This window comes from Erinaceus europaeus, chromosome 22 (assembly GCF_950295315.1).
Source record: "Erinaceus europaeus chromosome 22, mEriEur2.1, whole genome shotgun sequence".
Lineage (NCBI taxonomy): Eukaryota > Metazoa > Chordata > Mammalia > Eulipotyphla > Erinaceidae > Erinaceus > Erinaceus europaeus.
In genome coordinates, this window is record NC_080183.1 from 11,397,208 (window position 1) to 11,422,563 (window position 25,356).

A 25,356-nucleotide genomic window follows, 5' to 3' on the forward strand; every position below is an offset into this window, starting at 1 on the left:
ACTAAATAGTATTTGTTCCGTGTGAACACGGTAATTGGATGAGCAGGGAAAGGCACTGGTGTGATAAGTGAAGTGTACAAGAGCTTAAATTAAATCAATGCGTTGGGTGATGGCTCAGCTGGTAGAACACAAAGGCTGGCATGTGTGAGGACCCAAGTTCAAGTCCCTGGTCCCCACATGGAGGGAGAAGCAACAGGACAGTGGGGCAGTGCTTTAAATGATTCTCCTTTGTCTCTTTCTCTTCTCTATCGCTCTCTGTTTATGACTCTCTCTCTCTATATATGAAAATGTTTGACCTGGGGGGGTCCTACAGTCACTGAACCCAACTGATAATTCTGTTGGCAAAAGAATAAATAAACAGAATGATATAAATCAAATTCTGAATAATGCTAAGATCCAAGTTAGCTGAGAGGTACCTACATGCCCCTTTTATTATTCTCTTTATTTTTCACACCATGGACTAATAGTGATTTTCAAATAAAATCATGAAGATTGAATGAACTAATAAAGAAATGTATATATATATGCAAGGCAGAGAGAATATTCTGACTAATAATATAAGAAAAATTCTGTATGTACATATGGTGTAAATATTTTCTTTATTTTTTTGATAATATTTTATTTATTTACTCGATGACACAGAGACGCAGAGATAAAAATAGGAGAGGGGGCCCAATGATGGTGCACCTGGTTGAGCACACACATTACAATGTGCAAGGACCCAGGTTCAAGTCCCCAGTCTCCACCTGCAGGGTGAAAGCTTTACAAGCGGTGAAGCAGTGCTGCAGGTGTGTCTCTGTCTCTCTCCCTCTTCCCTCTAGATTTCTGGCTGTCTCTATCCAATAAATAAAGATAACAAAAATTTTTTTAGAAATGGGAGAAAGGGAGAGTACTAATCAGAGTACTAATTACTCTGGTGGTACAAACATTTTTGAATGACCTAGTCCAGTAAAAATAAATTTATTTATTTATTTATTTATTTATTTTAATTTTATTTATTTATTTTTTTATTTAAGAAAGGATTAATGAACAAAACCATAGGGTAGGAGGGGTACAACTCCACACAATTCCCACCACCCAATCTCCATATCCCACCCCCTCCCCTGATAGCTTTCCCATTCTCTATCCCTCTGGGAACATGGACCCAGGGTCTTTGTGGGTTGCAGAAGGTAGAAGGTCTGGCTTCTGTAATTGCTTCCCCGCTGAACATGGGCGTTGACTGGTCGGTCCATACTCCCAGTCTGCCTCTCTCTTTCCCTAGTGGGGTGGGTCTCTGGGGAAGCGGAGCTCCAGGACACATTGGTGGGGTCTTCAGTCCAGGGAAGCCTGGCCAGCAGCCTGATGACATCTGGAACCTGGTGACTGAAAAGAGAGTTAACATACAAAGCCAAACAAATTGTTGAGCAATCATGGACCCAAAACTTGGAATAGTGGAGAGGAAGTGTTAGGGAGGTACTCACTTCAAACTCTAGTGTGCTTCTGCTTTCAGGTATATATTTTGCAGTAGTTTATGAATACGTGTGAACATAAGCTCTCTCTCACAGAAACTGGTGTATATCTAGGTTTTGGGACTTTGTCAGAAAGTGAACCACCTGAGATGAAATTAGAGTATACTATAAAAGGAAAGGTCTCACCCGAGTAATGAAGCTGAAGGGTTGTCATTCCACATGTGAAGTCTCTGGACACAGTCTGAGGTGAAGCATGTTGAGGTGGCAATCGTTGCGTTGGTTAGGTTGTGATCGGCGATGCAATATTATTTGATATGGATTAGGAGAGGTATTTATTTTAATTTTTATCTTTATTTTTTATTTGATTTCTCACCTTTTGTCGCCCTTATTTCTAGTTATCGTAGTTACTATTGTTGTAGCTATTGATGTTGTTGTTGTTAGATAGGACAGAGAGAAGTGGAGAGAGGAGGGGAAGACAGAGGGGGGAGAGAAAGACAGACACCTGCAGACCTGCTTCACCGCCTGTGAAGCGACTCCCCTGCAGGTGGGGAGCCGGGGACTCAAACCGGGATCCTGACTCCAGTCCTTGCGCTTTGCGCCACTTGCACTTAACCCGCTGTGCTACTGCCTGACCCCCCAAATTATTTATTTTTAAGTGATTTACTTGAGTTGAAAGAGCTCATTCTGTGCAGGGTACGTACATCTTGATCAGAAGAATCCAAGGTTGAGTTTCAATAACATATGGAGGAGCCAAGACAACAGAGAAATCTTCATTGCCTCTCTCTCTCTCTCTCTCTCTCTCCCTCCCTCCCTCCATATATATAGTCATATTCTACAAAACCTCGAAAAGGAAAATTTTGGTAGATCCTAAATAAATTATGAATCAAAGAGCACATAGGAATTAAATCCTAAAGTTTTTATACATACTACAATATATTTTAAATTGTAGCTAGCTAGATAGGTAAATTTGTATGTTAAAACTAGTGTGAGGGAAACAAACTTCTTATTTTGACTGAGTTGCTTGTTTATTAAGGTCCATCTGACACTGTTTTTGCCCTTATTTAAAGCTTTAATCCAATATATTTTATTCCACTGGTAACAAGTGCAGTTAAGGAGTTCATCTGACAAATCATTATGTACAATTTCGAAGTAAGTACTGCCTCGAGTTACACACATCCATCTCCGCTCCTGATTATCCTCTTGTTTTTTTAATTATTAAGGCAAATAAGCCCAAAGACTAGTGACAACAAATTAGAATTATAACATCTGCAACAGATTTCGTTATCCGCTTCAGGCTACTTCTTTCAATGAGTTATTAAATCATCAAAATCTGGGTCAAGTGACTTCTGTTCAAGTAAATAGTTACCCAAAATAAACACATTGGGACTTTCTGTAGGAAAATAGAAAAGTAGTCATTTATTTCTAGATTTTTTACATCATTTGGATTCCTTATATTATCGTTTTATTTGCTAGGACAGAGAGAAATCCCGGGGGGGGGATGGTAGATATATAGGGAGAGAGATGCCTGCAGCTGTGTTTTACCGCTCATAAAACTTCCTCCCTGCAGGTGGAGATCGGGGACTTGAACTGGGATCCTGGTTTATGGTCACATGTGCACACAAGTGGGTGTGCCACCAGCTGGCCCCATTGAAATTGTGTGAGTTTCCGCTGATGATTCAGTTGTCAAACTTCCAGTGAATCTTAAGTTGCAATAAAACAATTAAGGTATTGACAAGAATAGAATAAAATTGAGGTCTAAGAGTGGTAGGGGAACCAGTAGATGGATTATTTTGCGTGGACAGCTGTGCAACTTTGGGTACTTATGCACCATAACTTTAAAGGAACTGGAAATCATTGTACAAAAAGGGAATACAGGGACCAGGTGGTGGCACACCTGGTTAAGTGCACACATTACAGTGAGCAAGGACCTGGGTTCAAGCCCCTGGTCCCCACCTGCAAGGGGAAAGGTTCACAATTGATGAAGCAGGGCTGCAGGTGTCTATCTCTCCCCCTCTCTGTCTTCCCCTCCTCTCTCCATTTCTCTCTGTCCTATCCAACAACAACAACATCAATAACTACAACAATAAAAAACAAGGGCAACAAAAAAGGGAACAAATGAATGAATATTTTAAAAACATAAAGTGCATTTGTTAAAAAATACAGTTAATCAAATCAAACTATTCATTCTCATTTTCTGTTGAATGTCTTAGTATAATTTGTATTCCATAGTCTACAAAGATAGAAGATGCATTTGATTTTTTTATTTCCCTTTTGTTGCCCTTGTTGTTTTATTGTTGTAGTTATTATTGTTGTTATTATGTCGTCGTCATTGTTAGATAGGACAGAGATAAATGGAGAGAGGAGAGAAAGAGAGACCTGCTTCACCACTTGTGAAGTGATTCCCCTGCAGGTGGGGAGCCGGGGGCTTGAGCATTTGATATTTTAAGAGACAGTTTTGTTTTATAAAATCACTGTAGAAAACAAACTCAATTCTTTTTAATTAAAGTAATAATTTTTAAATATGCCTGGTTAGTTTGAATTTCTGAGTTGTAAGAAAAGTAATTGCCTTTTGTTTCCACTTTTTTTTCCAATGTCCACCCATTTATCAGTTTTAAATTGTAATTGACTTTATGAATTTCAGTCACTTTGTACAAATTTTCCTTTTGTATCTCACATGTATGGCTACTCCATTTCAAATATGAGGAAACGGGGGCTTTGCAAGATCATACAGGCACAAAGTAGAAGCTCTCTGTTATTCCACAATGTCTGCACTCAGTGAATGTGCCTCTGACTTCCAAAATATGTCAAGTTACTAGTGTTATAACTAAATGTAAATATTTCCATCTTTATAAAAAGTCAAAAATATTGAGTCTTTGAATGAATGTACCAAGTTTACTACTCTACACAAGCAACCTGAAATTTGCAAGGATATAAGGCACAAATCAACCCTATGAGCTAGATCTAAACTTTGTGAAAAATTAACAAGGGAGAAACAGAAATTAAAGTCCCAAAATGTCCTTACCCAAGATGCAAGAAAGAGTCAAACTAAGTGATCGAACCTTTTGGATCGTCAATTCCATGTATTTCAGAACACTTAAACACGTGGTATTTGTCAGGTACTGTGCTACAAAGTTGTTGTTGAGCTAGGTATTATCATTTTTCCTCATACAGATGAAAATATAGACAATAAATGTGCCCAAGGTACAAGGTTAGTGTGGGTTGGAGGAGAGATGGATCTAGCTACAGGAATTTTTGAAGTCAGAGTAAACGTGATTCATCATGTTTCAATAATTTAGCTTTCATTCCACAGAGTGATGATTCTAATATTTTCTTTTTTTCGATTTTTTATTTATAAAAAGGAAACACTGACTGAACCATAGGACAAGAGGGGTACAATTCCACGCTATTCCCACCACCAGAACTCAGTATCCCATCCCCTCCCCTGATAGCTTTCCTATTCTTTATCCCTCTGGGAGTATGGACCCAAGGTCCTTGTGGGATGCAGAAGGTGGAAGTTCTGGCTTCTGTAATTGCTTCTCTGCTGAACATGGGAGTTGACAGATTGACCCATACTCCCAGCCTGTCTCTCTCTTTCCTAGTGGGGAAGGGCTCTGGGGAAGCAGAACTCCAGGACACATTGGTGGGGTTGTCTGTCCAGGGAAGTCTGGTTGGCATCATGTTAGCATCTGGAACCTGTATCATTTGAGCAAGGCTTATTCTGTGTAATTCAGAATTCCACAGCTCTCTCTATAAGTCACTCACTCATTTATTCATTCATTCACCCACCCATTCATACATACATATATACATATATTTATTAAATTATTTATTTATTTATTCCCTTTTGTTGCCCTTGTTGAAGTTAATATTGTTGTTATTATTGATGTCGTCATTGTTGGATAGGACAGAGAGAAATGGAGAGAGGAGGGGAAGAGAGCAGGGGAGAGAAAGACACCTGCAGACCTGCTTCACTGCCTGTGAAGTGACTCCCCTGCAGGTAGGGAGCGGGGAGCTCAAACTGGGATCCTTATGCCAGTCCTTGCACTTTGCACCACCTGCGCTTAACCTGATGCTACCGCCCGACTCCCATACTTTTTTTTTTTTCTTTTTACCAAAGCACCATTCAGCAATGGCTATTGGTGTTGTGAAAATGAACCTGGATCTCCCACTTCATGACTCCTGTCTGCTATTACTGTACTGTATTCACAACTCTGTGATGTTTTCCAAAGGTTATCCAAGGCAGTGGAAAAACTCTAAATAACAGGACAAAGAGAGTCAAGTATATGGTAAAGCATGGAACTGGACCTCCAGTGATGACCATGAAATATCTGGACAAGTTGACTTACTGTAATGTGAGTCTGAAATTTATATAAGGTTATCCTGCAATGTTACTTCAATATAATATTTAAGAAAATAAAGCCGGGAGTCGGGCTGTAGTGCAGTGGGTTCCGCGCAGGTGACGCAATGTACAAGGGCTGGTGTAAGGATCCTAGTTCGAGACCCCGGCTCCCCACCAGCAGGAGAGTCACTTCACAAGCGGTGAAGTAGGTCTGCAGGTGTCTGTCTTTCTCTCCCCCTCTGTCTTCCCCTCCTCTTTTCTCCATTTCTCTCTCCATTGTCCTATTCAACAATGATGATAACAATAAATTAAAAAAGAAAATAAAGCCAAGCATCCCATGAAGAACAACAGTGTCACTTACCCTGTCAGCTGATGTGAGGGCACAGCTCAGCAAACTCCATTCACATTATCTCCCAAAGCATCTTTTTTTTATTATTTATAAAAAGGAAACACTGACAAAAGCATAGGATAAGAGGGGTAGAGGTCCACGCATTGCCCACCACCAGAACTCCGTATCCCATGCCCTCCCTTGATACTTGTTTGGCTTTGTATGGTAACTCTCTCTTCAGCCACCTAGTTTCAGATGCTAGCATGATGCCAACCAGACTTCCCTGGACAGACAACCCCACCAATGTGTCCAAAGCATCTTTTAAATGACTCCCAGGGCCTGGGCACTTCACTAAGCAATGATGGAAATACAGCAATTAACAGAATATGTTCCTTCTTCACAGGGCACGGAATCAGAGGCTCAGCAGACTCATGGAAAAGCATAAATTAGAGAAGCTATAAATAAACATATTTTAAAGTCACACCAATTACAAAGAGGCCAGATCATTGACAAGACTGATTTAAGGATTTTTTCCAAAGGGGCAAAAGGAATTCCAATTGTACCTTGAAGGAGGAACAGCCCAACCGACAGAAAACAAATCCCAGTGCATGGACCATGAGTAAAACTATAAGAGGACAAAGGAACTTGAGATCTGGAGACAGACTAAAGGGACTCTGTCTACATACCTATTTATTCTAGAGCACAAACAAAATGAAGAGGAAACACTAGTAAGGGATTCTAGGAATCATGCCAGAACAAACATGCCACATACAGAGACTGCTCCTCTCTCGAGTGAATGTGACCGTGGTGGGACATTCTGAAAGCATGACATCATGACAGTAAAGCACCCTGTGCAGGGCTCTCTGTCCCATCCTGTGTAGATGTGGCAGAGATGAGGAAGGGTTTTACCACTCCAGTGCTAGGAAAACTCTTGAGTGAGTAGCTGCCAGAATTTGGTAGATTGATTTTTTTTTCCTTTTATTTAAGAAACGATTACTTAACAAAACCATAGGGTAGGAGGGGTACAACTCCACACAATTCCCACCACCCAATCTCCATTTCCCACCCGCTCCCCTGATAGCTTCCCCACTCTCTATCCCTCTGGGAGCATGGACCCAGGGTCATTGAGGGTTGCAGAAGGTAGAAGGTCTGGCTTCTGTAATTGCTTCCCCTCTGAACATGGACGTTGACTGGTCGGTCCATACTCCCAGTCTGCCTCTCTCTTTCCCTAGTAGGGTGTGTCTCTGGGGATGCGGAGCTCCAGGACACATTGGTGGGGTCTTCAGTACAGGGAAGCCTGGCCGGCATCCTGATGACATCTGGAAGCTGGTGACTGAAAAGAGAGTTAACATACAGAACCAAACAAATTGTTGAGCCATCATGGACCCAAAACTTGGAATAGTGGAGAGGAAGTGTTAGGGGGATACTCACTGCATACTCTAGTGTACTTCTGCTTTCAGGTATATATTTTGCAGTAGTTTATGGATACGTGTGAACATATGCTCTCTCTCACAGAACCTGGTCTATATCTAGGTTTTGGGACTTTGTTAGATAGTGAACCACCTGGGATGGAATTAAAGTATACTATGAAAGGAAAGGTCTCACCCAAGTAATGAAGCTGAAGGGTTGTCATTCCACACGTGAAGTCTCTGGACACAGTCTGAAGTGAAGCATGTTGAGGTGGCAATCGTTGTGTTGATTAGGACCTTCCATATGATCCAGTAATTCCTCTCCTGGGGTTATACCCCAAGGACTCCATAACACCCAACCAAAAAGAGGTGTGTACTCCTATGTTCATAGCAGCACAATTCATAATAGCTAAAACCTGGAAGCAACCCAGGTGCCCAACAACAGATGAGTGGCTGAGAAAACTGTGGTATATATACACAATGGAATACTATGCAGCGATCAAGAACAATGAACCCACCTTCTCTGACCCATCTTGGACAGAGCTAGAAGGAATTATGTTAAGTGAGCTAAGTCAGAAAGATAAAGATGAGTATGGGATGATCCCACTCATCAACAGAAGTTGAGTAAGAAGATCTGAAAGGGAAACTAAAAGCAGGACCTGACCAAATTGTAAGTAGGGCACCAAAGTAAAAACCCTGTGGTGAGGGGTAGACATGCAGCTTCCTGGGCCAGTGGGGGGTGGGAGTGGGTGGGAGGGATGGGTCACAGTCTTTTGGTGGTGGGAATGGTGTTTATGTACACTCCTAGTAAAATGTAGTCATATAAATCACTAGTTAATTAATATGAGAGGGGGAAAATTAATTGTGTGTCTTGAAGTTTTTTAAAACACAGACTGAATCTTTTTAATATATAGGCTGTGTAATTGATATGCAGACTCTCTCAAAAGCCTAGACCAAGTAGATCAGAAGCAACCAATAGCACAGCTATATACAGGATACTGGGTACTATACAGCAAACCCTAATAAAAGGACTTTTCAAAGTTAACCCAGTTACCAAATAATGTGATGACAACATTAACTATCGATTGTCTTTTGGAACCCTAAGACAGCAGGAACCTCACATCTCCACTATAGAGCCTCTACTTCCCCCAGTCCTGGAACCCTTGGATAGGGCCCACTTTTCCGTATGCCTCTCCCAATACATATCAAATAATATTGCACCTGCCGATTTTTTTTTAATGAAGGACTTGAGTGCTCATTGGGGCAAAAAGATAAAGATAGCCTGCCACATGAGAAATAACTGCAGCTTCCAGGAAACATCTTTGATTGTGCAAAGTTCACTGTCACATGGAATGGTCTTATTCAGCACAAAACTTGCCGGGTCTCAGCAAATATTTATTGCATCTAACTAGACTGAACCAACAGAGGCCGGTATATCCAAATCAGGGAGTTTGGCAGACTCTGAGCCAGCGACACGGTATTTGGTTAGGCCAAGGAGTCTACATGATGGTACAAAGGGTACATTATAATCTTCATCTCAGACTTCAGATCAAGAAAACACATAAATGGGATCATCAGTTGAGATCCATGCTACCATGAAGTGTGATTTGGAGTATGCAACCTACTGACTATCTACAAAACAGAGCCCCCCCCTCCAACTCTTCATCTGCACTATTCCAGCCTTTAGGTTCATGATTAGTCAACAATTTGTTTGGCTTTATATGTTAACTCTCTTTTCAGCCACCAGGTTCCAGATGCTACCATGATGCCAACCGGACTTCCATAGGCAGATGACCCCACCAATATGTCCAGGAGCCCAATTTCCCCAGTGCCCTGCCCCACTAGGAAAAGAGAGAGACAGGCTGGGAGTATGGATCCACCTGTCAACACCCATGTTCAGCAGGGAAGCAATTACAGAAGCCAGACCTTCCACCTTCTGCATCCCACAATGACCTTGGGTCCATACTCCTAGAGGGATAAAGAATGGGAAAGCTGTCAGGGGAGAGGATGGGATGCAGAGTTCTGGTGGTGGGAACTGTGTGCAGTTGTACCCCTCTTATCCTATGGTTTTTGTCAGTGTTTCCTTTTTATAAATAAAAAATTTTTTAAATCCTATCTTTAAGTGTAACTAATGAATATCGAGTTCATAGAGTAGTCTCTAAAGTCCATAGTTCCTATATGTGCTGTGAGATAAAAAGTGTGAATTCAGAAGCCAGTTTTCTAATACTGTAATAGATTTTGACATAAAAGCATCTTCAGCAGAATCTCCACAACACTCAGCAGAACTCTAACATATGAAACAAATTCACTACTAAAAATAACCTGACACAAGTCCTTTTAATAGTTCACTGGGATCATGCAGTTGGTGTGTAGATGTGTCCTGTGTCCTTCTGAAGGTTTCAATCAGATAAATGTGCAGCCAGCCAATAAACACAACAATGTGAAAAAATAGGAATGGCTCCCTTGGGGGCTTACAAGATATTTTGGGGGGTCAGGCAGTAGCACAAGGCACAAAGTGCAAGGACCAGTGTAAAGATCCCAGTTTGAGCCCGGCTCCCCACCTGCAGGGGAGTCGCTTCACAGGCGGTGAAGCAGGTCTACAGGTATTTGTCTTCCTCTCCCCCTCTCTGTCTTCCCCTCCTCTCTCCATTTCTCTCTGTCCTATCCAACAAGGAACGACATCAACAACCACAATAATAACCACAACAAGGTTATAACAACAAGGGCAACAAAGGGGGAAAATGGCCACCAGGAGCAGTGGATTCATGATGCAGGCACTGAGCCCCAGCAATAACGCTGGAGGCAAAAATAAGATATTTTGGGGGTGTTTAATACATTTCTTTGCTTGGTCATAAACTATAGTAGGTATTTCCACTAAGGGAAGGTGTGGAATAGCTGTAAAAATAACTATAATATTAACTTAAAATTCACTGTAGAAGCTAGTCCTAGGCTAGTGTAGTTTACAACAGCTAAGTGTCCACAGTGTGACACTTGGGGCTCATTCTTGATTCTTTTCTTAACAAGGTTTTGTGATTATGGATGAATCACTTCAGGTGCCAGAGGAGTCTATTGAGTATTGCAAACTGAAAAGTTTAAATTATGCACTTTAGCTTTTCAATCTGGAAAGTTAAAAAAGTAAATGAAAAACCATTTCGGGAGGGTCCAGGAGATGCCACACTGGGTTCAGCTCACATAGCGTGAAGCATAAGGACTAGGGTTCGAGCTCCCAGTGGCTCCCTACCTGCAGAAGGTCACCCCTCACAAGCGGTGGAACAGGTTGGCAGGTGTCTCTACTTCTCTCTTCCTTTCTGTCTCCCTCATTTCTCTCAATTTATCTCTGTCCTCTTCAATAAAATGGAAAAAAAAATAGGCTGCCAGGAGTAGTAGGATTCATCATTCTGGCACCGAGCCCCAGAAATCACCCTGGAAGCAAAAAAATAATAATAAATAAAAACAAATAAACAAACAAAAAAACACATGCCTGGTACATGCTTAGCAAGTGAAGGACAGGGCTAATATGTATAAGGTCCTGGGTTTCACCCGTGGAACTATATATGCTAGATCAAATTGATGCTCTTAGCTCTCTAATAAGAATTTTATAGTCATGGGCTCTTTGGAATACAACTAAAATAAGACTGCTAACTATCTAAATAATGAAGACCACCCCAACTCTTCATATGAACTTTTCCAGCCTTTAGGTTCATGATTAGTCAACAATGTGTTTGGCTTTATATGTTGACTCTTTTTTCAGCCACCAGTTTCCAGATGATAACATGATGCCAGCCAGACTTCCCTGGGCAGATGACTCCACCAATGTGTCCAGGAGCCCTGATTCCCCAGAGCCCTGCCCCACTAGGGAAAGAGAGAGACAGGCTGGGAGTATGGATCCACCTGCCAACGCCCATGCTCAGCAGGGAAGCAATTACAGAAGCCAGACCTTCTACCTTCTGCACCTCATAATGACCCTGGGTCCATACTCCCAGAGGGATAAAGAATAGGAAAGCTATCAGGGGAGGGAGTGGGACATGGAGTTCTTGTGGTGGGAATTATACCCCTCTTATCCTATGGTTTTTGTCAGTGTTTTTTTTTTTTAATCAATAAAAAAAATTAAAAACTAACTTTTAAAAAGGATTTTGAGAGTATGTGCCAAAGGCAAAATTTGACCATGTGTACTAAAGTCTTTTATTTTCTTTCTTTTTTTAATGTGGTCTTATATAAACATAGGCGCTTAGGTGTCATTATCCCTCTAGATTGATCTAAATTCTGGTGCTTAATGAAAATTGAAAGGTTGCATTTGAAACTGCCAGATACAATTTCTGAATCTTCAGTTCCTTGGCAGAAAGGTAAAATTTCCATTTAAAATGAGTTCTGATTTTATCAATGCACTGTCACTTCGGTTCATCTACTAAACATCGGGATCATATGTGACAAGAGACATCGTGAACCTTAATAATAGGCATGCTTATCTTGTATTACATTACCGTGTTGCGTTTACTGGGGAAGTCCAGTCATTACAGGGACTTTCATTTCATAATCTTTGAATTTTTTTTCAGCAGTCATATTTTTTCTAAGTGCCCAGTAAGATCTATCATAATATTCTTCAGAAAGCAGATGAACAAATTTCTTTAGGAGTGGAGTAGAAGAAAGTGCTTGATGTGACTAAGAGTCTATGTGCCCTGTGTATTTAGCCTAGTGCCAGTAACATAACAGAAGGAATTTAATGAACCATTTTGAATGTATAGTGTCTCTTGACTAAAGTTCTAATCTTCATAGAATAAGGTCCATATACAAAAGCTTAATAAGGGCAAGAGACTGGCAGACTTTAACGAAGACTCTTTAGTCACTGTCAGGCCATTCCACCAGATGGGGCCCTAACTGGGGAGTCCTGAGATTCCCAAACAGACTTGATGGGCCTAGACCTCGAAGAAACCCCTCTCTCCACTGTTACCAGTCATTTCTGTCAGGAACAACAAGATAGACCCCTCTGTGGGCCCCCATTGGACCTTGCCCTCAACTTGGATCAACAATGGTAGAGAATGTTCCATCCTCCGAAGGGAGGCTGGACAACATACTCTATGCTGCACCTGAGGAAGATGGGTCAATACTGGGGCAGCTTGGAATGTTCCTACTCATGACCACAGAATGAGCTCAGATCTACAGGGATGCAGAGGTCACACAGGCTCCTAAGCTAATTATGGGCCCCAGGTCACATCAAATCGATGGGGTTTACAGTCAACAATATTTATACCTCTTTCCCATATTAGGGAGCTACTCTATTCCCTGATCCAGCTTTCTGGTCCTTGTCCCAGCCATGACATCATCTTCCCAGACAATAACTTCGATCCACTGGCATATCAAAATTCAGGCTCAGGGGCAAAAAGAAAAAGGAAGGAAAAAAAAATTTGTATAGCCACAGGCCCTTTGCAATATAACTAAAACATGCCTACTAGCTATCCACAAAATGGAGGAAACCCCCCCCCCCCCCCCCGCCAACTCTTCATCTGCACTATTCCAGCCCTTAGGTCCATGACTGGTCAACAATGTGTTTGGTTTTGTATGTTAACTCTCTTTACAGCCACCAGGTTCCAGATGCTAACATGATGCCAACCAGACTTCCCTGGACAGACAACCCCACCAATATGTCCGGCTTCCCCAGAGCCCTGCCCCACTAGGGAAAGAAGGAGGCAGGCTGGGAGTATGGATCAACCAGTCAATGCCCATGTTCAGCGGGGGAAGCAATTAAAGAAGCCAGACCTTCCTCCTTCTGCATCCCACAAGGACCTTGGGTCCATATTCCCAGAGGGTTAAAGAATAAGAAAGCTATCAGGGGAGGGGAGGGGATACAGAGTTCTGGTGGTGGGAATTGTGCGAAGCTGTACCCCTCTTATCCTATGGTTTTGTCAGTGTTTCCTTCTTATAAATACAATTTTTTTTTAAAAAAGGCCCGTAACTCTTGTCAATAGCAACCAATAGCAGCAAAATACTTTCCCATAACATGTCCCAAATGTATCAATCTCCTGTTATTATATTTCGATTAATTTCCCAACAGCGATTCTTCAAGTAATTAATGTTAGCCTATTAAAGTGTCATCACACTATTTCCTGATGTAATCTCTGTCAGATGCATTCATGATTGGTGAGATGACAGCCAAGGAGGTTTAGAAGAATAACTTTGGAAAATCATGAGATTGAACTGAATTTGAACACATGGACAGACATATTCATGAACACTCACCACAAATATGAATGGAGGAGCCAGGTGGTGGCACACTTGGTTAAGTGCACATATTACAGTGCTCAAGGACCCAGGTTCAAGCTCCTGGTCCTCACCTGCAGTGGGAAAGCTTCATGGCCGGTAAACCACGGCTGCTAATGTCTCTCTCCTCTATCTCCCCCTCACATTTCAATTTCTCTGTCTCTGTTCAATCATGAATAAATATATTTTTTAAAACAAAGTATGACTAGATGTTATAAGCGGTTCTAAAAGTATCATGAAGAACAAACATTTGCTCACTTGGATAGTGTTTCTGGTTTCTGTGTACATTACTCAGATTTGAGCTCAGCTCCCACCAAACTGAAGGAAACTTCAGTGCTATGGTATCTCCATTCCTGTCTTTCTACCTGATAAGCTTGGCCTGTGGCAATGAGACCCCAGTAATGATCAAAACAATAAAAAAAAGTATCTTGAAAACTAACATTTCATGCCCACAGTATAGATTATGAAACAAGCAAACAGATTTCACAGACACAAAATGGTATGATCTATGCCTGAGTGTGCATATTTTTAAAAATCTACTCACAGGAACACAAAGTTACCATGGAAGCAGAAATGAATATTAACTAGGGCTGCCTTGTTGTTTTGTTTTTTAATTTTTTTTATTTATCAAAAGCAAACATTGACAAAACCATAGGGTAAGAGGGGTATAGCTTCGCACAATTCCCACCACCAGAACTCTGTATCCCCTCCCCTCCCCTGATAACTTTCCTATTCTTTAAGCCTCTGGGAATATGGACCCAAGGTCATTGTGTAATGCAGAAGGTGGAAGGTCTGGCTTCTGTAATTGCTTCCCTGCTGAACATGGGCGTTGACAGTCGATCCATACTCCCAGTCTGCCTCTTTCTTTCCCTAGTGGGGCAGGGCTCTGGGGAAGCAGAGCTCCAGGACACACTGATGGGGTTGTCTGTCCTGGCCCTTAACTGGTTGGCATCATGCTAGCATCTGAAACCAGGTGGCTGAAAAGAGAGTTAACATACAAAACCAAACACATTGTTGACCAATCATGGACCTAAGGGCTGGAATAGTGCAGATGAAGAGTTGGGGGGGGGGTCCTCCATTTTGTAGATAGCTAGTAGGCATATTTTAGTTATATTCCAAAGGGCCTGTGGCTATCCTAGTGGGTTTTTTTTTTTTTCTTCCTTTTTCTTTTTGCCCGAGCCTGAAATCTGATATGCTAGTGGATATAAGTTATTATCTGGGGAGATGATGTCATGGCTGGGACAAGGACCAGAAAGCTGGATCAGGGCTCCCTAATATGGGAAAGAGGTAAAAATATTGTTGACTGTAACCCCCTAACTAGGGCTCCCTTGCAAACACACGTGCACGCGCGCACACATACACACACACACACACACACACACACACACACACACACACACACACACACACAGAGTCAAATGACCTTGAAAGATATAAATCACCCTCAAGGTAGCAGATGAACTGTCCATCCTGCCACTGCCTTCATCCATGCCATCCCCATGGTCACAGAGGACACCACATATTTCATGGAACATGGAACGGCACAAGGACTGGATGAATCAGAAAGAGTGCACATAAACACAAATCAATTTTCTTTTAAAATAAGCCTTTACTGAATATATCAACAAGGTACTGATAGTGTAGAGTGAAAGGTTGTAGCTAACAAAGTGTATGACATGGTAGATCTCGAGGATTGGGGTGCAGAATCTTCCAGCCCCTGGCAGTCCCCTCGTCAGTGAGAACACGGAACACAAACCAGGAGCAAATCGAGGTATGGTTTAAACAATGACACATCATCAGAATGAACTTGTAGTAACCGCTAGGAGGGACACAGTGGTGACACTTTTAGCTTGCCTTGAAAGATTACAAATTCTCCATCCTGGGGGGGTGAGGAGGGGGGTCAAACAATGGCACAGCAGGTTAAGCACACATGGTGCCAAGCGCAAGGACCGGTGGAAGGAAGCCCCCGGCTCCCCACCTGCAGGGAAGTCGCTTCACAGGCGGTGAAGCAGGTCTGCAGGTGTCTAACTTTGTCTCCCCCTGTCTTCCCCTCCTCTCTCCATTTCTGTCTGTCCTATCCAACAGTGAATGATAACAACAATAATAACCATAACAAGGATATAACAACAACGGCAACAAAAGGGGGGGGAATGGCCTCCAGAAGCAGTGGATTCATGGTGCAGCACTGAGCCCCAGCAATAACCCTGGAGGCAAAAAAAAAAAAAATTCTCCATCCCATGGCTGCTTTACAAACATGTGGGTTTGTGTATGTCTGCATTCATGTGCGTGTTACTAATTTAAAACTAACCTGTTGTGATGGTCCTGTTTGTGCTCTTCTGGTGAGTATGGTCCTTGGAACAAAAATCGAGAGAGCAAAAGAATCTGATTTGTTTGTTATATCGATGGTATCATTTGTGTACAAAACTTTCTCCCCATAACTAGAGACAGGCCATCTTCCATTACCAACAACCTTTACATTCTGCTGAAGGAATTGAAGAAAGTAGCCTGAAGGCTCCCTACGTTCATATTTTTAACCTTAGAGCATCTGGCAAGGTTTGACAAGAATAAAACCTAGGAAGTAACTTTGTTTTATCTACACTTTTTTTTTTCTCATGTGAATATGTTCTCACTCTATTTTGTTTGTTTGTTTGTTTCTGTTTTTGCTTCCCCTGCATCTGGAAAGTCAGGAACAAAACAGTTATTCTATGAATGAAAGCAAAAAAAAAAAAAACATTAGTGTCTGCTTCTTAGAGGCAAGAGACAAATGCTATAAAGAAGTCAGTGAACATTAAGCACTCCACTATCAAAAGATCGAATGGAGTTTACTGGGACTGCAAGGGCATTGCTTTGTACTTTAAACAGCTGTTCTGCCCACAAAGTGAAGAGTTTGCCCCACCTCAGAAAGAAGAGGAGGGTGACTCCTGTGAAAAGACTAAGACAGTGTGTCATCTGTCCCAGCAGGCCACGCGGGACTGCACTCTTGGTGACATCATTAGTAATTATTACTGGACACACTGCACTGCTTTCTTTTGGAACTTAAGGGAACATGTTAACAGAGTCTCAGTAAATATCCACATAGTCAGAAACTGCATTATTCCTCACAAGGTTGAGAGGATTGTTGCTTGCTACACAAGGAAGACAGTGGATGGTGCGTGTGTGGGAGTTTCCCATGTGACGTCAGCTCTTGCCTTTGAGAGATTTAAGGGAAGTTCAGGCTTCTCTACGATCACACACACACACATGGATTCTTTATGGTAGGTATTAATGGCAACCAACCCTAGGTATGCAGAATAGCTGATAAGGGTATAATTTTCCCTTTGGGAATGTCCTCTACACATTGACAGTTAGTTAACCACAATGTCTGAAATGACCTCTCTGAGCCAGACAGCATCCAACTCTTTATAAGCTCATGAGTAGGGATGTGTTGTTCATAGTTAAAAGTCTTGCATTAACCTCCCACGTTTACCTTCATTTCTTGGCTAAATTTCCCAATATATATAATGACATTTTGAGAGGTCCAAATACTGAGGGTATACCTCAGCCCAATTCATTCCCTGGGCTAATGCTGTTAATGAAAGCATAATGCATTGCTGATGGAGGCCATCCAAATCCTAAGACATTTAAGACGTTACAAATTCCATGCTGTGCTTTCTGTTCTGGTGCAGTTGAAAGCACAGGTGTGTGATTACAAAAAGGAGACTGATTTTCATTGCCTCAGTCTTTGCCATGCTGTGCACAAGATCAAAGTAAAGTCTGCAAGAAGATGCTATATCTTTGGGAGCACCTTACTAGCAGAGGAATCGCTTCCAATCATTCTAACCATTTCCTGTGACTACTCTTCGCTGTATCTTTTACATCCCAAATAATTCCTTGAATAGCCTAAGATGGTCCAGAAAACTCTGACTGAAAAGTTAGAGCCATTGTAGCAAATACCCTGATGAAAGCTATACACAATACGAATACATGACAATGATTATTTTGTGGATAAAAGGAAGAAAAAAAAATAACTAACTTCAAAGTACCATTGTTTGAACACATAGCTTTATCTATACAGCCAAGGGGGGTGGGGAGGAGGTGGGCAGCAAGTAATCCAGTTAAATACACAAACCCTTATGTCATCCTCCTGAATTTTAGATGTCTTACCGCTACACTGATAACCTTCACAGCTTACCTGATGCCTTTATTATGTAGATCTAGCTTTCAAAGAGCAACAGTCAAAACTGATTAGCTAGTAAGACTAAAGTGGAAACCAAAGTCACTTTGCAATGAATCTGTAGCTAACTTCAGCTCAACTGACCGCACAGTTTCGATTCTTGTGAGTTTACAATATTATAGCTTTAGTTATAGTTTCTGTTTATTCTGAAGGACAGGGAAGAATAAAACATATAAGTTTGGGGATATATTATTAAAGAAAATAAAGCTCTTACTATAAAGTAAAACTTGCATAGCATCTTGTACCTAAACTTTTACAAAGAAGACCCATCACAGTTCTATTTTGTTAACAGTGAGAGGGAGAGAGAGAGAAAGCAAAAGTGAAGTGACATTATCTTCATAGGTCCCTAAAGTAATGGCCAGTGGTATAGAAATATATAACATATATTGAAAAGCATTTTCCAAGGGTGGATTTCTTTTTTTTTTTTTTTTTAATCTATAGCCCTTCTCCATCAAACAGATGGAAAGGAGTAGAATACATAAGTTTTCTGAAGATGGATGTTGCTTCAAAAATATTTATAACTGAACATGGACAGCTCTCTCTTTTCAGTACTTTGTTCTATGTCCTGCTCTGCCCAGGTGAGAGGAACAGGCCTTTATTTTTCTGACTAATTCATTTTTTCATCTGTATTCTGTTTATTTAAGATTGATTGCCCCATCACAATTCCAAAGAAGAAGAACATATACGATGGAAATGAAATTTGGAAAATGGAACAAGGTAGAGACTTGGTATTGCTCTAAAAAAAAAAAATACAGTACCTTGGCCAGCTATGGCCATAATGTGTCCTCCCAGAATCAGCAGTGAGAATTAGTATGACATTTTAAAAGAGTATAATCTTGCATGGGTATGTAGCGCCTTCAAGATTGGTACTCATGATTTGCTTTCAAATTTTGAGCAGAGGCAAAAGAAAACAAATACAGCATAAACAGCTAGTTATGAAAATATATGTGAGGTGGTTGGAAGACAAAATCTTGCAAGGGGACTAAGGTATTGATTCGAGCTCTGTCAACATGACACTAAGCAAGTCAGTTGGTAGGAATAAAGCAGAACCACTGATGGTTTACTTTTGTCTAAATGGTACGGATGCTCTTTCTTCTTCTTTTTTTTTTAAATAACAGCTATTAGTATAGTATAAACATTGATACCTTGTGGGCCTAAATATCATGTTGACATAGCTGCAGCAGATCTACCCAAATAATTTTCATTATCAAAAATAATTCCATTCAATATAATTCTTCCCATTATTTTATTAGCCTCTTCTAAAAAAAAGTATTCTAGAATATATTTCTGTTGAATGTGATTCAACCTGACATATGATTTGAGTAGTAACACATTTATAGGGAGTTATCTTGCTAGGACAGCAGACTTGTCCCTGAAGATGACTGAAACCAGACTCAGGTCTCTAATTCTGTCATCACATAGGGCCAGGGAAGTATGAGGAGTGAATTCTAAGGCCCCAGTCAGTAAGCTAACCGCCACCCTACCTGGGGAGGAGGGGGTGGGGGGGGGGGTCTGAAGGTCTCTTCAGATCTCATCTCATGTTCTTGATTCTGCCAAGTTGTTCTAACTTATCTCATAGGGACCGACTTCCTCATGATGCTGCCTGTACTTCCTGCTTTGGGTCAAATCAGGGTAACTACTACGGCCTTTCTTATATTTTGGAATTTGTAACATTTGTCCCAGGCCAGGAAGTACAGAAATAGCATGAAGATATCTGGGTCATTCCTTGCTTCACCCCATGTGATTTCTTGTACCCCAATGAGTCCGTTTTAAACTGCCCTTCCACCTGGCCACAGACTCTAGGAAAGGAAGTGACTCTACCAGCTTCAAACAGCAAAGTGGGGAAGGAATGTGCATCATGAGAAAGGATCACTCCTTCTTTCACCTTGGCGTTGGTTGGGTTCTCCTTGTACAACCCTATACAGTACTTCAGCGACTATTATCTTTTAAGATTTTTAAAAAGCAAAGAGTTACAAAACTGTTTGTAATTAACTTGAAATAGAAAAGATAGCACTTTTTTTTTTAAATCCCATTATATAGTACACCGTATAAATTACAGAGTATTCAAATGCACAAACGCATCTGCGGGACATTTATCAAATGTAATTCGAGTGTCTCAGGGCACACATACGTGTGTGTTCGCAAGAGTTTCACCATGTGCCTGGAGACGCAGGACCTCTGGCTGTCACGTGTGGCAGGGCTCCAGGTCTGGGACACTCCTGTGGCAGTATCTCATATTGTTGGGGATATGGCAGTCTGTGTAATTAATGCCCCCATTTGGGGTGTAAATGGGCTGCAGTCTGAAATCTCCTTTAAGGAGCTGATCGTTATTTAAGGAGACGATCTGAAAACTAGTTTCTGTCATCTCCAGGATGGAACTGTCCTTCTTGGTGCCGGCCTCGCAATAGTCATCTTTCCGTCGGCCTCGGTTGTATTTCCACTTCTGGGAGGTGTAACGCCCCTTTTTGTGCATATGCCAGCAGAAGATGCTGAGCAAGACCACCAGGACAAATATCACGGCCCCCCCGATCAGGCCCGCCAGCAGAAAAGGGGAGCCCATGCTGTGGGAGGTGGTCTGCTCGTGACTGGAAGCGGTGTTGCTGCCATTGTTCAAATAGGAGGCGTGGGTGGTGGCCTCGGAACAGATGGTGTCTTCCACAGCTCGGTAGTTAAAAGCATCCAGGGGCACCAAACAAATCCGATAGGTGGACCTGGGCTCTAAGTTGACCAAGCTCAAGTGCTGCTTCTCGCCGCTGACAATACGTTCCTGAACAATGCCCCCTACTAAACTGTGGCCCATTTTGACCCAGGTGAGTTTGTAAGCCATCACAGTAAAGAGAGAGAACCAGCTGACTTGAATGGAAGTGTCGTTCACAAAATGGACAGACAGCTGGATCCGCTCAGAGATGGGTGGTGTTGCCTTTTCCCTGCCATCCCAGTCGGGAATTGTGGGCAGTCTGGATGTGGGGGGAATGGAAGGCGGATAGCTTCTGCTGGGGGTCAGGTCAGAGAGTGTAGGGGGTTGAGTTGTTGGAGAAGCTGTACTTGGGGCAGGGGTGAAGAAAGACAGCCCCGGGGTGGTGGTGGGGCATGACAACAGATTCAAATTCAACTCCCTGACGGCCATGCCCCGCACCTGTTCGGGCCCTTGGCACATGAAACCCCGCACGTTGAGAGACGAGGGGATGGACTTGAGCCACTCTGTGACCCACTTAATGCTGCAGTCACACAACCATGGGTTATTGCGAGCAGTGAGCTGCTTCAGGTTGGAGAGATTATCAAAGACCCCTTGCGTCAACATGCGCAGTTGGTTACTGGATATATCCAACCGTTCCAGTTTGCGGAGCCTGGAGAAGGCTGTCAAAGGGATGTGGTTGATCTGGTTGTCTTGCAGATACAACCTGATCAGATGGGTACCAGGGAGGTCAGGAGGTGGGCGGGTGAGCGAATTCCGCACGATGGAGAACTCCTTGAGCTTGGTGAGATGGCTGAAGGTGCCCTCGGCAATGCCCTTGTTGGTTAAGAGGTTCCCATCCACGATCAGCCGCTCCAGGCTCGTGAGGTTCTGAAAGGCCATGTCTGAAATGACAGCGATTCTGTTTTCGTCCACTCTCAGCTCCTGCAAGTCCACTGGGAGTCCGACAGGCACACTGCTCAGGTGATTCTTGGACAAGAACAACAACTTGAGGCTGATGGCCTCGCGGAAGGCCCCGTCTTCCACCCCCACTGTGGATATAGAATTGTCATCCAGATGGAGCTCTTCCAACTTCAAGAGCTGGGCCAGTGCCACCCGAGAAATGGTCTGGATATTATTCTCCTGTAGATGGAGGACTCTGACATTCTTGGGAAGGTTCATGGGGAATTCATCCAGTTGGTTGCCGTAAAGGTAGACCGTATGCACTGACTGTACGTTGTGCAGTTCCGCAGGAAACCCAGCATTATTGATTTGGTTGTTGTGGAGGTAGAGAACGGTCACGCCCTCCGGGATCCCAAGAGGCACTGAGGTCAAACTTCGTTCGTTACAGTAGACAAAGTTCCTGTCACAACGGCACACGCTAGGGCAAGTCAAGATCTCTGACACTTGTGAGTAGAGCCCTAAGGAAATGAGAAGCCAAGATTTCAGGAAGAGAGCCCCACGGCTGGGCCACTGGGTGGTCTGCAGGCCCATTTTCTGAAGTGCAGAAATAAAATACAAAGTAATCGGGGAAATAAAAGGGGGGGGGGAATGAGCAAAAAAACCAGAGAAGCAAAACCAAAATGACCAGATGGGGTTCTGTCAAAGTCTAGAATTCCAACCAGAGAGCAAGTCCCGAGAGAGCCCAAGGTCAAAACTTCTTTCTGTGGTCTCTGACTTTGTCAGCCTGTGCTGCCCTTTTTGCTATTGTCTTCCATGTGTACAAAAGCAAAAGAATTGACAGAGAGAATTTCCTGCACAGGCAGTGGTGATGTTCAGCTATAAGCTGTCGACAGGAACACAAGTAAACAGGCAGAACTTCCTTCCATGGTAGGTCACGTTGGTGTTGATCAGCTTGGAATCTTCTTGGTTAAATATACACTGCAACCTGTGGTACACACAGAAAGAAAAGGAGTCACTTAAGGGAAATCAAAGTCAGCTTTAAAAAAAATGATTTAATTGGAACAAAATAACTAGAGGAAGGGGTGGTATTCATGGATACTAAATCAATAAAGTTGAATTGAAAGAACATTTGAGAAAGCAATGATTATATTACCTTCTGTTTAAAAACCTATGCAAATGTCTCTCAGTTTACAGTGTTCACAGTGTGACTTCCATCCCCCTCAGCACTTCCCCTTAGAAACATCAATTTCGCATGTGGAGCGAAGCACAAGGACTAACATAAGGATCACGGTTCGAGCCCCGGCTCCCCACCTGCAGGGGAGTCGCTTCACAGGTGGTGAAGCAGGTCTGCAGGTGTCTCTCTTTCTCTCCCCCTCTCTGTCTTCCCCTCCTCTCTCCATTTCTCTCTGTCCTATCCAACCACAATGACATTAATAACAACAACAATAACTACAACAATAAAACAACAAAGACAACAAAAGGAAATAAATATTTTTAAAAAATAAAACATCAATTTGTACATCTATATACAAAAGTGTACTAGGTACCCTGTTGAATAAATGGTGGTCATCTATCTATCCAACTGGTCACAGTTTTGTCCTGAATCGAAGCAAAAAGAACAGAGGAACTAGTAAAATGTAAAGGGAAGATGATGACTCTTTATAAGTTCATTTATACAAATGCAAAACAGGAACAGATAACGTCATTTGAACAGATGCTTCTTTTAAAACTGACACTGTGCCAATGTATGTGTTAACGCGAGAGTCCATTTCTCACTCATTCTTCATGTCTTATCTCATCTCTTGCTTCCCCCACAATGACCCACACTGGAGTTACCAGAATGGTCAAGGCATGGCCCATGACGTGTTTCCACTTGGTCCTTCTTTTGGGACTTCTGGGTACAAAGGAGACACACCAGAGTGAAGTCTCTAAGACTAGTCAGGCTCTAAGGGTATCGTGTTGAATGAAGTCAGTCAGGGAGAGAAGGGTGACTACCTGATAATCTCACTCATACGGGTGCTTAAGAAACGAGGACAGTGAGGAAAAATTATGAGGTGAAACCCAGGCTGAGTTTTGGTGCAATACACCAAAACAAAGGACTCTGAAGGAAGGAAAAGGGTGAGTTGGAGGGGTCCTGGGGTTCTGGTGTGTGGTGGTAAAAAAAAAAAAAAGGATCTAGACTGGGGAAAACAGCATCTTGTAGACATCTGTCATGGAGACAGGAGAGGCTGTATGTTTGTGTCAGCAACTATCCTGCAAACCATTATCTCCTCAATAAAGTGTGTGGTGGGGGAAGGGTAGCCAAGGCCTGACTGGGATTAAGTTATGTCATTATCAACACCTTCCTAAAGAAAACTCTGTTTTGAGGGACAGGCGGTGGGTCGGTTAAGCACTAAAGGACTAAAAGAAGTGAGGACATGAGCAAGGACCTGGGTTCGAGCCCCTGCTCCCCCACTGCAGGGAGGACACTTCATGAGAGGTGAAACAGGTTTGCACGTGTCTCTGTGTCTCTCTCCCTCTCAATCTTCCCCTCCTCTCTCAATTTCTCTCTGTTCAATAAAAAGAATGGCCGCCAGGAGCAGTGGATTTGTAGTGCCAGCACAGAGCCCCAGCAGTAACACTGGAGGCCAAAAAAAAAAAAAAAGGAAAAAAAATTCTATGTTTCTGCCTCTCATGACCCATAATCATAGTGAAGGGAGTCGGGCTGTAGCACAGCGGATTAAGCGCACGTGGCACAAAGCGCAGGGACCGGCGTAAGGATCCCAGTTCGAGCCCCCAGCTCCCCACCTGCAGGGGAGTCGCTTCACAGGCGGTGAAGTAGGTCTGCAGGTGTCTGTCTTTCTCTCCTCCTCTCTGTCCTATCAACGACGACATCAATAACTACAACAACAATAAAAAAATAATAATCATAGTGAAATAAGTATTTTCTCTTGAATATCCATCCATTCACACATTGGACACACTCGACTTTTATGTTTTTTTTTTTTCTTGCCTTAAAAAACTCTCAGAAAACTTTTAAATGGTAGAATACACAGTTGGGGAAGAAAAGGCAACCCACAGTCAGAAATCATGCTTTCTTGCTCCAGAATGTGTTCCATCTGTTTTTAGATTAAAGCAGTAAAGAAGTTAATTGAAAGGTGCCAGATTTAATTCCCTACAAAATAAGCTAACATGACAGGACACGGCAAGCTATGAGTCTCTTAATTCTCACCAATATCGAGAGACTGAAACAACTTATATCTAAAACCACAGAGGACCTATTTGAAATCACCCTTAGCTATCTTTAGAAACATAGTTAGCGGGCGGGGGGGATGGGGGAGAGAGAGAGAGAGAGAGAGAGAGAGAGGGAGAGAAAAGAGAAGGGAAGGGAAGGGAAGGGAAAGGAAGAGAAGGAGAGAGAAGGAGAGGGAAGAGAAAGTATGTTGTTTAAGTGTCAAGGAAATTGTACATTTGCTTTACAATAAAAAAAAAATCTCCAAGAGCCTTTGACAACCAGAAACATTAAGATTCGGATTCTATTATTTAGAAGGCTTTAAAGATAAAGAGGAGTCACTACTCAGGTAAAAACAAATGAATATAACTCTATTAAAAATGAAACATTATGGGGTCTGGCGGTAACGCAGTGGGTTAAGCCCACGTGGCGCAAAGCACGAGGACTGGCCTAAGGATCCCGGTTCGAGCCCCCAGCTCCCCAACTGCAGGGGAGTCACTTCACAAGTGGTGAAGCAGATCTGCAGGTGTCTGTCTTTCTCTCCGCCTCTCTGTCTCCCTTCCTCTCTCCATTTCT

General features: G+C 42.4%; 1 protein-coding gene across 5 annotated transcripts in view; it reads right to left on the reverse strand.

Annotated features, from left to right (window-relative positions):
* Positions 1-15,366: 15,366 nt before the first annotated feature.
* Positions 15,367-25,356, reverse strand: part of FLRT2 (fibronectin leucine rich transmembrane protein 2) — a 111,159-nt gene continuing 101,169 nt past the window's right edge. For all 5 annotated transcript variants that reach the window (XM_060181254.1, XM_060181257.1, XM_060181253.1 and 2 more), the window contains one exon: positions 15,367-22,554. In XM_060181254.1, the coding sequence (XP_060037237.1) occupies positions 20,178-22,160 (1,983 nt within the window). In that variant the 5' untranslated portion in view covers positions 22,161-22,554 and the 3' untranslated portion in view covers positions 15,367-20,177. The remainder of the gene's footprint in view (positions 22,555-25,356) is intronic.